Raw genomic sequence first — 11399 nt, forward strand, 5'->3', positions numbered from 1 at the left:
TAGTGAGCTCCCAAAGGACCTCATGCTAGGTAGAGATGGGAATATACATATAAGGCTTACAAGATCCTCACCCCTGAGCGATGTGGGATCTTACAATCTATCCCCGGGCTCGATGTCCTCGTCGGCACACTACGCCCAGGTTTAGGCTTTCATACCAAACCTGTGCTGGTCGACACCTGTAAGGTGACGAAGCCATAAAGTGTGATAGTGTATAAAATGTGAATAAATTAAAACCTAAAAGTGTTTAAGTACACAAGTGCGTGATGAGTGGGTCCTAGTAGAGATTCCGGGTCGGGGTGTGTCAGAAGATGACAATATAATCAGCAAAACAATTTTACAAGTACCTACATTCCAGACCACACACTCGTTACGTGCAAACTGCAAAAACCAAGAACAAGCAATGACGCAAGAAGCACCAAATAGACGTTCTTTTTTGCCGTTAATCTTTACTTTTTACTATTACAATGAATGCAATTCGGAATAATTTCATTGCATACGGGTTATATGAGCGGCCGCAAGGGCCGTTCAAAAAATGAGTCCGAACACATACATTACCGAAACAGATGAAAATAATATAAATAGAGCATATTTGCATTCACAATAGACAACTGTAATATGCTTAAATTAGGTCATAGAAACCCTAGTTTATAAGCACGTCAATACTATCGACAGAATAATCACTTTATGTTCCCACCAACACACAAAACCCAACAGGCCAACCTCTTTTTACCCTAAACGGCATCTGTATTTCCGTTTCAAGATCATTATTGTTTTCGTACCAAAGAATCCCCTCGTCCATAGTAACTTGTTCTCGATTTGCGTTAAGTTCTTTTCTCCAACAGACTGAGGAAAACAGGAAGCTAGAATACTCACCGACAGCGATGGCATGTGGGAGGCTTGGAATTGTCATACCATACTGACAACAGGGCCAAATGTCCGTGCTAGACATTTACCTGGACCCACTACCTCAACCTGTTCCCTTTCCCTTTCCACCTTTTGCTTGGCTGCTTCCTCCATTTTTTGAGCTGGTTGACCCACTGCAAGCTTCTTGAGAGTCCACATCACATAGGCCATTCTCTAATGCCCTTACCAGGTTCTCGAAATAATTTTTAGTCACCCTGCCAAAGTTGGGTAAGTGGATGAGAAGATTGAATTAGGCAAGGGAGTGAAATGAAATGGTAGTCAAAGATAAATGACCATGCAACACAATTACTGGCCTATTCTAATTAAAAACTATCCAACCATACATATCCCACAAATAAATTACTCAAGTTAGAAAACTGGTTCTTGCTCACTTTCCCTCTTCCTCTTCTCATTCTCCAAAAAGGAGATTGTTTTCCTTCAAGTTCCTATAATAAAGACTCATTGACCCTTACCTTTTCCTTTGCTGCATTTTGCATCCAGACAATGTTGAACGGACAACATAATAGGTTGACCCAGAAAAAACAATGATACACTCAGAAATTCAGTGGTAAAGCAAAAACTAGGAAGGGATCAAGGAAACTTTTAAGTGCGGACTTATAAGTTTAGCAGTTTTCTCTGATGCGGTTAACCGTACCAGAGATTTCCTCCATTTACACATATAAACAACTCCCTTTTTTTTTACGAGATGCATTTCAACACAAAACATCCCACGGAAAATGAATTTCAGCTAATATCACAGCATTTACCCGGTAAGTCCAGCTAGTTTTGTATGGAAATCAACAAATTCTTTCGAAGGGCCTTCTGCATTGAGGAATTGCAGTAGCTCCTTCTCCGCACACTGATGAAGCCTTTCCAAACCAGACTCTGCCTCGCCTGAAGACAAAAACAGATTTGCATATTTCAGAAAACTCAAAAAACAACTCCCAAATAGTTCCTGCAGACAAATACACAGTTTATACCTTGCAAGTACTCAAAAAACTGCCTCTTCGCTTGCTCATGGTCAGGCAGGTAGTACCCATAAGCATAAGTCCATTTTAGTACTCTTCTACACTCAACAATCTACAAACATGAATGCCGAAGGCAAAACAAAATTTGTCATAATTTCATCACCAAACAAATTTAATTTGATGTTATAGATACACTGAGCAATAAATAATTCCTTTCATATCTTAAAGAAACTATTCATATCTCTAACAAGAAACCCAACAACTCACCTGTAGCCAGGCGTCAGTTATGAACTTTAGCTGAGACTCAGGTTCACGCTGTATGTCACTAAGTTTCTCCATCTGACAAAGAAAAAAAAGGTATCCATCAGTTATACATTGTAACTTCACAGAAATCCAAAATAGCTGACAAATCCAATTGAAACGATCGTACTGAACATCTTCTAGCAACAGTATTTTTATTTCAGTTAAAAACATAAATGTGAGTGTATAATATACAGACACCTTTCTTTAACTGAAGAAACACAAAGCTTCATTGTTGTTTAAATAAGAGTAGTATGGACAAGTCCATAACACTGTTCTAAAAATCCCTGCCTAAGCATTAGGCAGCTGGCCACCACCCCGATTAGTCCCTTAGCATTTGAACATAAGAAAGTGCGCCTAGACCCGCTTAGACGTCCGCCTATCCCGCCTAAACCCACATAGGCACCTGCCTAGTTCGCGACTCTCACTTATAGAAAAAAATAGATAACTTTCATTTTGCATTTTATTTTTTCAATAAAACGTAAGCGACTTGTTGAATATTTGGACGAACAATCATTATATGCTTGTTCCCAATATTTTCTATGTTCTGGTACTTTATAATGTCACTTTATTTTACCATTTATGTATCCCAATACAATTAATGTGTGTTTTTTTTTTTTTAAATGCACACTTATTTATATAGTATATAACAAATTTACTTAAATGTACCTAGGCCTCGCCTAGGGGCTAAGCGCAAGCCCCAACCTGCTGCCCAACTAGTGCCTAGCGTCTTTTAGAACCTTGGTCCATAATAATCCAACCAAAGCCGCATATTACATTCAATTCAAAATCTTCCCCAACCAAGATAAAATACATTGAATTTCTTAAATGCTTTAACAAGATAATAAAATGAAACTAACTACAAATTTAATACTATCTCTAAGGGCTATTTTGGTATTGCTGTGCTATAAAAAAAATAAAAAATAAAATAAAAAAACTACTTCTACTGTGTTGTAAAAATAATAAGTTGTGAAATAAAGAAATCATGTGTTTGGTAAATTAGAGTTGCAAAAGTGCTTTGAGTCCATACAGCAGTATCAAAGTGTTTGGTAAACTTTTACATAGAAGTGTTGTGAATATGTATAATGACAAAAAAGATGACACTATTCATCAATATTTTTTAATATTTTCGACTAATTATTTTCTACACACTCTTTTTATAGAAACAGACACTCTCTCCTCTCCCTCATCTTCTCCGTCCAATTCTCATCTCACCTCTCCCCAAATTCGGTCCCTCTCTCTCCTTGTCCCAATCTAGTAGTCAGTCTTGGGCTGCTGCTCCTGGCAGCTGAGGTCGAAGAGAACGGTGACGAAGCAGCTGCCGTCATGGTCAGAATTGGAGGCTAAGTCAGAGAACCAGTCACAATTGGAGGAGCTTTGAGGATTTTAAGGATCAGCTGCAGTGGCAGAGAACCAATGGGGAGAACTAGTGGGTGAGGGGATCGCAATCAGATAAGCTCTAGCGTCGGGAACCAATTCACACAAGTGGCTGAGGGGATCGAGGAGGAGAGTTTGGTGGGCCTGCAAGTCGTTCGGTTCGTTTGGTGGTTGTGGGTTGTAGGGTAGGTGAGTGGTGGCGGAAAGCTTAGACATTGTTTTCGAATATGAGTTTGGTGCTTCTGCTTAAATGGGATGAAAGCTCAGACATTCATTACGATGGAGACCAGAGATGGGAAGAAGGAGAAAGGGAGGGTAGGATGGCCATTTTGAAAATTCCTTCAATTGGCACTTATTAGAAGAAAAAAATAAACAGATTTTTCAAATCTGCGATACCTACTGATTTATTAGAAAGACCTGTAAACCTATCAGAAACAAGATTTTTTTATCAAGGATGAATTTTTAATTTACTCTGTCGAGTCAATTAGTTGACATAAGGGGCTATACGTGCAACCACAATTATGGTTCTTCATCTACAATCCAGCTGAAAGATGAGAAACACAACTATGGTCAATTTTTAATGGACTCTGTCAAGTTTAATTTCTGAAAGGTGAAAACATATAAAACCTCATGTTTCTGTAGTTAACCCTACACGAACTTAATTTTCAGCCTTGCATCTAATTCTAATAGAATAAGCACAACCTTCCTAGAATCTCTCATTAGCAACATGGTCAATTACAATTGATCAATAATATTTCAGATCTGCTAAGTTTAGATATGGTTCTGGTTATCATACAATGGAGTAGAAAGATGAGTTCTAAGATTATATTGCTAAACACATTAGTTACCAGAAACTCCATTCAAGAACAAAAATCACTAACATGAAATCAAATATGTTTTATGAGTATATATGTGTGCATGTTGCACATATACTTACATGCACAGTTCGCATCTGATGCAAATCTGCAAGAGCCTTTTGCCTCGACTGCCAAGGAAGAAAAAAAAAATTGGTCAATTATTAAAAGTGAAGGGGCTTTTGTAAAGATCCAGCAAAGGTAGCAATAAGGGTTAGCCAATTAAATTTGTAAAATGAAGAATAATGCACAGAAAAATCTTGATTCTAATTTAAGGAAGCTCCACCCCTTCTGCGCATACAAACCCTTAAAAACTGAAGTCAGCACAGGTGTCCACCTGCCTACTACTGTTTGCCACAACAAATTCTGTGAGAATTGAAATAAAAACCAAGTGTATAATCAAAGAAGTGTCATGAAAAGTAGGATCTTCTCTGATCATTGACAAAAAGGGTTCATTGACAAAATACACAGCCGGGGCTACTGACATAACTGAATTTGTTAAAAAATGGCTTGATGAAGATACTTGCAGGAATTCATGGCATAGCACAAGAAGCATTGAAATTTTGAAAAAGAGAATTGTGGATACCTGCTGATTGCTTGCCCAACGTTCATAATAATGAGTGTATCTCTCCAAAGAATTCTTTGCCATCTCCCTTCTTCTCTCAGCTTCATCATACTACAATCAACAATACAAACTAAATAAACAGAAGAGAAAGAAGGATATTCTTCCAAAAGGGAAAATATCAGAATTACTTCAAAGAAAAGTATAAAATCCTTACAGCTCCCTCTTGCTTAGCTGCTTCATAGCGGTTACAAGCATAGAAACCACCCGTCTTCTCACCATGCTCCACCCATGAACCAAGGCACAGCCTGCATGATACATATAATTCATTTAGCATCACGTATAAAACTTAACAATATTTGAACATAATCAAAAGAAAAGTTCCCTCAAACAATATATCTAATCTCAAGTTTAATGATATATTTCTGTTCTTTATTATTCAGATATTTTTTTCCAAACAACAATCAATTTCCATTGAAGTAAGAAATTAGAAGCAGAAAGCATACCAGCAAAATTCAAACTTGCAAGGTGGTGTGCATGTCATGTGCATGCACCCTTGGTTTTTTTCTATAGGTCGCTTGCACTTTGGACATGGCTTAGAATTGGCTAGTATCCTGAGCATTTTGAACAAAGGTTAGGACAGCACAATAAAAATGAAATATGAAATACCAAGAATCCACCCAAATCACATAAACCTGTTAATAAAAGGTAACTTTCAATGGTGTATCAGAAATTAAAACACTGATGCTGTTTTCCATTTGCACCACTCAATTCAACATAGTTAAGAATATACTATATACTATATAAATATGTATTTAAAAAAAAAACACACATAATTGTATTGGGATACATAAATGGTAAAATAAAGTGACATTATAAAGTACCAGTACATAGAAAATATTGGGAACAAGCATATAATGATTGTTCATCCAGGCATTCAACAAGTCACTTACATTTTATTGAAAAAATAAAATGCAAAATGAAAGTTATCTATTTTTTTGTATAAGTGAGAGTCGCGAACTAGGTTAGGACAGAACAATAAAAATGAAATATGAAATACCATGAATTCCAACCAAATCACATAAAACTGTTAATAAAAGGTAACTTTCAATAGTGTATCAGAAATTAAAACACTGATGATGTTTTCCATTTGCACCTCTCAATTCAACATAGTTAAGAATATACTTCCAGAAGTTTGCAAATGTAAAATTGGGATCCAGGACCAGTGTCCATGCCACACCCAGGCCATGAAATTAAAGTCAAAAGAGCATATTTTAATCTATCCAGCCCTGTAATCCTCTGTAGCACCCAAACAGAACACTGTATTAATCTTATCCAACGTGATCCAAGGCAATCTAACCCTCCCTCCTAATCCAATCCAATCTGAATAACCAAACATGGCCTGAGGAAAAACTTTAAGAGGAATTCAGATGCTCGACACACTAACCCATGCAGACACATATAATTCATACATAAAACCTATTACCAAAAGAAAAAATTACTCTACAAAAGCAAAATAAAGTAACCATTACGCTAACTAACAAGCCCTACTTTCCAAAATAACCTGGTATGTGCATATCCAGTTAAATTCACAAGCACTACATTTTCTTTATGAGCCTGAAACTTTTCTGAATGCAACAAAAATTTCCACCATAGTAAATTTATCACATTCCCAAAAGTTTCAGGAGCATGGTTAACTTAATTTACCCACAAATTTATCACATTGAATTCCCTTGCAGACCAAAAGCAGTGGAAGTCATCAAAACAGCACACAAAAATTAATGAAAAATAACAGTTAGAGAGACAAAGGAGAAGAAAAACATTATCCTCTAGTTATGGTAAGCACAGAATGAAGGAGGTATACAATTCAATGGCCAACCAAAACTTTCTTACCATGTAAACAGTCAGAAAGCCAGTGCATGTATCAAAAGAGAGATCTATGAAGTGTAAAACCACAACATACATCCATGAAAGTGTAAAACCACAACATACAATTTTGGATGCTAAAAGAAAATACAAACCAGTTCATGTTTTCAGACTCAGCACTGTTCTTTAAAATCCATTTCTCCACAGTGCTACAGTCGACAGGACGATGAGCTTCCTCTGTACACTGCATACCCAAAACAAACTATGACTCACCCCACGTAGATAAGTTTTTGCTAAGATATCAACTACTAAAAATTACAAAAGGAAACTTACATTCCAGCAAAATCCATGGGAGCACAGGCAAGAAACATCATAATTTTCATTATCACCAACAAAATTAACAGCATATTCACAACCCGGAGCAGGACACCACTTTGTCTACCAGAAAAGAAAAATAATTATAATGGTGAAAAAAAGGAAAAACATGAAGGAAGAAAAATAATATTCATATAATCCACTATACCAAACAAGAGTAATAGACAGGAACACACCATTGTACCATCAATAAGAAAAGAAACCACTAATAAAAAAGAAACATGATATTCATATAGTCACACTCACGTGCCCACACAGGCACAAGGAGTAAATGAAAAGAAAAGAAAACACTATTCACTTTTCAATATAGTAATTAAAACTGTCCACCTCGATACCTATTGAGTACTGCAACACATACATAGATAACACCATTTTTTTAAGATGACTCCTTTATCATAATAACATAGTTTTCCAAGCCAAAAGGAAGAAAAGTAACAAAGCAATCAGATGGGACATTTGATAAAGTTGATCCATTAACATGTTCCCTTTGATATTGTTATTGAAAAGCCAATCTTACAAGAACATTTATAGATGTTTTATATTATTAATAATCAAACTTATTTCATATCTTGAGTTAGCCAAAAACATTTCAGATTTATTGTACAACTTTGGGTTTACACCTCTATAAATAGACAAAATAAAATCTCTTTTGAATCTTTTATTAAGGTTGAAATCTACACCTAAAAAGGTGAAAAAAAAAAAACACAGGCTAGACTGTAAGAGCTCAACAACATGTCCCATACTTGAAAGAAACTAGACTTGTGAAATTTTTAAGAAAATTTATAAAGTACTCCAACTTTTGGTAATAAAGTACTCCCAACTTTTGGTCATCCATTAATAGTAATTTGAAGTCCATTGAATTAACGGCTGATAAGTGCTCCATACAATCAAAATCAAATTCCACATATACCTTCTTGTTGTCTTCAATATAAGACCTAAGAAGGTACCGAGAGTACTTCTGGTTATCTTCATCACTGACCAACACACTAATCATGTCTTGACCAATAGATGCATCACAAGACGGATCAGGACATCTCATTGTCAAACAGCCAGGACCATCGCTAATGGATGTTTCAATGTATCCTATCACCAAAGCAACAAATCATCATAACCATAAAACATGACATTGGACAGAACGGTATAGCAACTGATCGCAGCAAGGCAGATTTAAAATGGAATTAAAATACTAAGAATATTCAGAGACCAAATATTGGAAAAAATGGAGCATGTAGTTGTAAAACATAGTTTTAAACAATTAGATACAGCTGTAGACGTTAAAAAGACATGCAATTCCTACATTACATTCTCCATAATCAAAACAGAACAAATGATGCATCAGTAAGGATGACCACAAGCAGCAGATTTGATGCTACCTAAGTCAGAACTTGGTAAAAGATAAATAAATAAATAAGTAAATAAAGAAAAATAGAATATAAAACAAACCTTTCCAGCATGTACAACAGTAAGAATGACCACAAGCAGCAGACTTGATGCTACCTCGGGGACAAGCTTCAAAACAGATCCCACAGGTAAGCTGTCCAATGGAATAATAGGTATTAGGATGGTATACCAACACATGAAGATAAAAACAAACCAGTTACTTGCAAAACAGCAAACTCTAATTTCCTAACGTGTATAAAGCTTACTTCCCTGGAATGGGGGAACTGAACAACTGGCTTCTTTAACAAGCCAACAGTTTTTCGGACTTTATCTTCATCGGCAAACCATGCCTCGTGCACTTTACTTGCACTCCTGCCATACCAAACCTTTTTCAGATAAATAACTTATAAAAAAGGGAGAAGGTGGGTATTCAGGAACTCTTATTTTCTGTTCAACGAAAAGAGTAATTATGTGCCATGGCCCACGTGGTCACTAGTAAAATTTCACAGGTTACTATATTCACTCACAACAGAGCATACAGTCCCAACGAACCGTTCAAATAAAAGAGCACAATTCTGCATTAATATGAAATTGAGGATGCTAAAAGAGATGAACAAGTGGAAAATTTAATACCAATTATAGTAACGAAGTAGAATGCTTGAAGAAACTCTTGATATGGAAAGCACAGCAGATACACTTGTAATATCATCTTCCTGGCAATGCTTTATATCTGACTCCTTCAAGACGATATAATTATTCTGGATAAAAAAAAAGGACAAATTATGAAACTAACGGGAATGCTATAAGCTCCTCAAACTGACTGGCAAAATCCCTTCAATGGAAACAAGATTTAATATTCAAATTAACATTCCAATCCATATCCATAAGTACACACACACAGATGCATACACGTCTGAAAAAAGATGGCTCCTTGGAGACAATAAAGTAAGAATTTAGTTCATCAAGACTGCCTCTTGCGGTAGAGACAAAAGTCTTCAGCAAGATATCAAGACTGCTTAAAATCTGTAAATTTGCAGTAACTATAAATGGGAGGCCTCCAGGTGGTTAACTTCACAGGTGTTGCTGGCACATGATACAAGATTTTTATTCTTGCTGAGAATGAGCAAATGTTCTTTAATTAGTTATTAGTAATGACACTCTTGTTATGTGCATTATCCCCAACAGATTAAACTGAAATAGCAGGCAACTAGTGGAAATAGATTGGATAAATGGAAGACGGCTTTTTTTTATCATGAGGTGGGAAGCTTATTTGCGGTAAAAGAACTTATAAGCTTATAAAGCCTTCTTTGTAGGAGGGTGAAAAAGACAGGAAAAGAAGCATTTGGTGACGCAGGAATTATTATGAAGACCTAGGGAAAGAGGAGCAATAGGTGGGTAAAGTCTGACAAGGGAGGAAAGCAGCATAGTTGCGAAGCTGATGTGCAGAATTCCATTCAAGAGAGAACCCATTTGCCATCATTTCATAAGAAGTAGATACATACTTAGTCCTAACAGGAAATTGAGTAGGATCCCATGTGGCGTTAGGTAGACTCTGTTGAGAATGAATCCCGCATTGATGAGAGGAGGGACCTTTGCATGTGCTTATAAGTATTGCCAATTGTTTTTATGGTGGAACCTCAACTTCTTCAATTGTCGAAGCACAAGAAAAACATTACACAGGTAATTCCCTTATCTTCATGTTTCGGTGACTGTAGATGTCTTCTACTCTCAAGGTGTCAATTGCCTATTTGTTCCTCACGCCCTCTTATCGACCAAAGTCATATCTGTAATATTTTTTTAGCTTTCCTCCACTACAAATCAACCGAATGCCAACAGACTAGTATCCTTACTCGAACTCAGAACAGTCATCACCATGGAAGACATTCACTTCAGCTTAAATGGAAAAATGTTCCCCAGACAACGAAAGTAAACACGAAACCCTTATATTCCATCAAAATCAATAGCAACTAGAAAGAGCCCAATGTTAGGATTATTTAGTCCGACTCTGCTGGACTAAATAAGACGCGAGTGAGGAACAGGATTACCATTAATTGGAGCTTTTGTCAAGTAAAGTTGTAAAATTCCAGTGATCAAAGCTAATCCAGTGCTTTCTCAGCTCCCAAACAGAGCAAGAATCAGAGCGTGCGTCGCCAATTTCAAGAAATTCACAAATATTTACAGAAGAAAGAGAAAGAAAAGGGAAGAGTAGGACAAACCTCAGCTCGACTGGCCTCGATCCTCTCGATTCCCTCATTATCGTCGCCGAAATCAACATCAGCGTCGTCTTCGTCAGTGCCGTAGTAGTCCAAGGCATCCTCGTCGCTGTAGAAGCCGTCGTCGTCGTCCATGGGCTCGACGTCGTTGGCATCGTGCATATCGTCCTCCGAGTCCATCGCCGTCCGACCATGAAAACCCTAACGGGCGGAGGAGTGTATTGGTTGGTGACAGAAAGCGAGGGGAAAAGTCGGTGTCAAAACCGGAAGAGAAATTGAAGAGTCGTAGACAAATATGTCGGTTATTTTGAAGTATTTAACTAAAGTAATATCCAACTAATTTATAACGATATTTTTTCACTTGTAAGTGAGGAATCTTAAGTTCGATTCTCTCTAAATGCAAACTTGAATCACATTATTGCTAGTTTATTGTGAGATTCAGCCCACATCCTTCCCTTAATATAGATAATATCACTTGTTCAAAAATAAAAAAATATTAGAATGCCAGAAATCAAGTTTGGTGGTGTCTCAAAGCTTCACCAAAAATAATTAGACTACAAAGACCCTCAAACAAAAAAAATTTAACTTGCATGATTTATTG

At 36.7% G+C, this 11399-nt stretch overlaps 1 protein-coding gene across 6 annotated transcripts; it reads right to left on the minus strand.

Annotated features, from left to right (window-relative positions):
• Positions 1-551: 551 nt before the first annotated feature.
• LOC137736856 (putative E3 ubiquitin-protein ligase ARI7) lies at positions 552-11112 on the minus strand. 6 transcript variants are annotated; one of them, XR_015954644.1, is made up of 16 exons: positions 10802-11101; positions 9219-9343; positions 8852-8957; positions 8649-8739; positions 8116-8288; positions 7164-7268; positions 6986-7074; positions 5471-5578; positions 5182-5272; positions 4893-5078; positions 4708-4768; positions 4486-4533; positions 2139-2210; positions 1884-1983; positions 1671-1797; positions 552-1118 (listed from the first exon to the last, which is right to left on the minus strand). XR_015954644.1 is itself a non-coding variant. In XM_068476156.2 (15 exons), the coding sequence occupies exons 1-15, from the start codon at positions 10976-10978 to the stop codon at positions 968-970; spliced, it is 1653 nt and encodes a 550-aa protein (XP_068332257.2). In that variant the 5' UTR covers positions 10979-11112; the 3' UTR covers positions 552-967. The 6 variants fall into 6 exon arrangements, 4 of the variants coding, with proteins under 4 accessions (XP_068332257.2, XP_088538487.1, XP_068332258.2 ...); XR_015954643.1 differs by having other exon boundaries at positions 4708-5078; XM_068476156.2 differs by lacking the exon at positions 4708-4768 and having other exon boundaries at positions 4989-5078; positions 10802-11112.
• Between the last annotated feature and the right edge of the window lie 287 nt (positions 11113-11399).

Source organism: Pyrus communis, chromosome 13 (genome assembly GCF_041283825.1).
Source record: "Pyrus communis isolate YQ-2024b chromosome 13, ASM4128382v1, whole genome shotgun sequence".
In the NCBI taxonomy this organism is placed as follows: Eukaryota; Viridiplantae; Streptophyta; class Magnoliopsida; order Rosales; family Rosaceae; genus Pyrus; species Pyrus communis.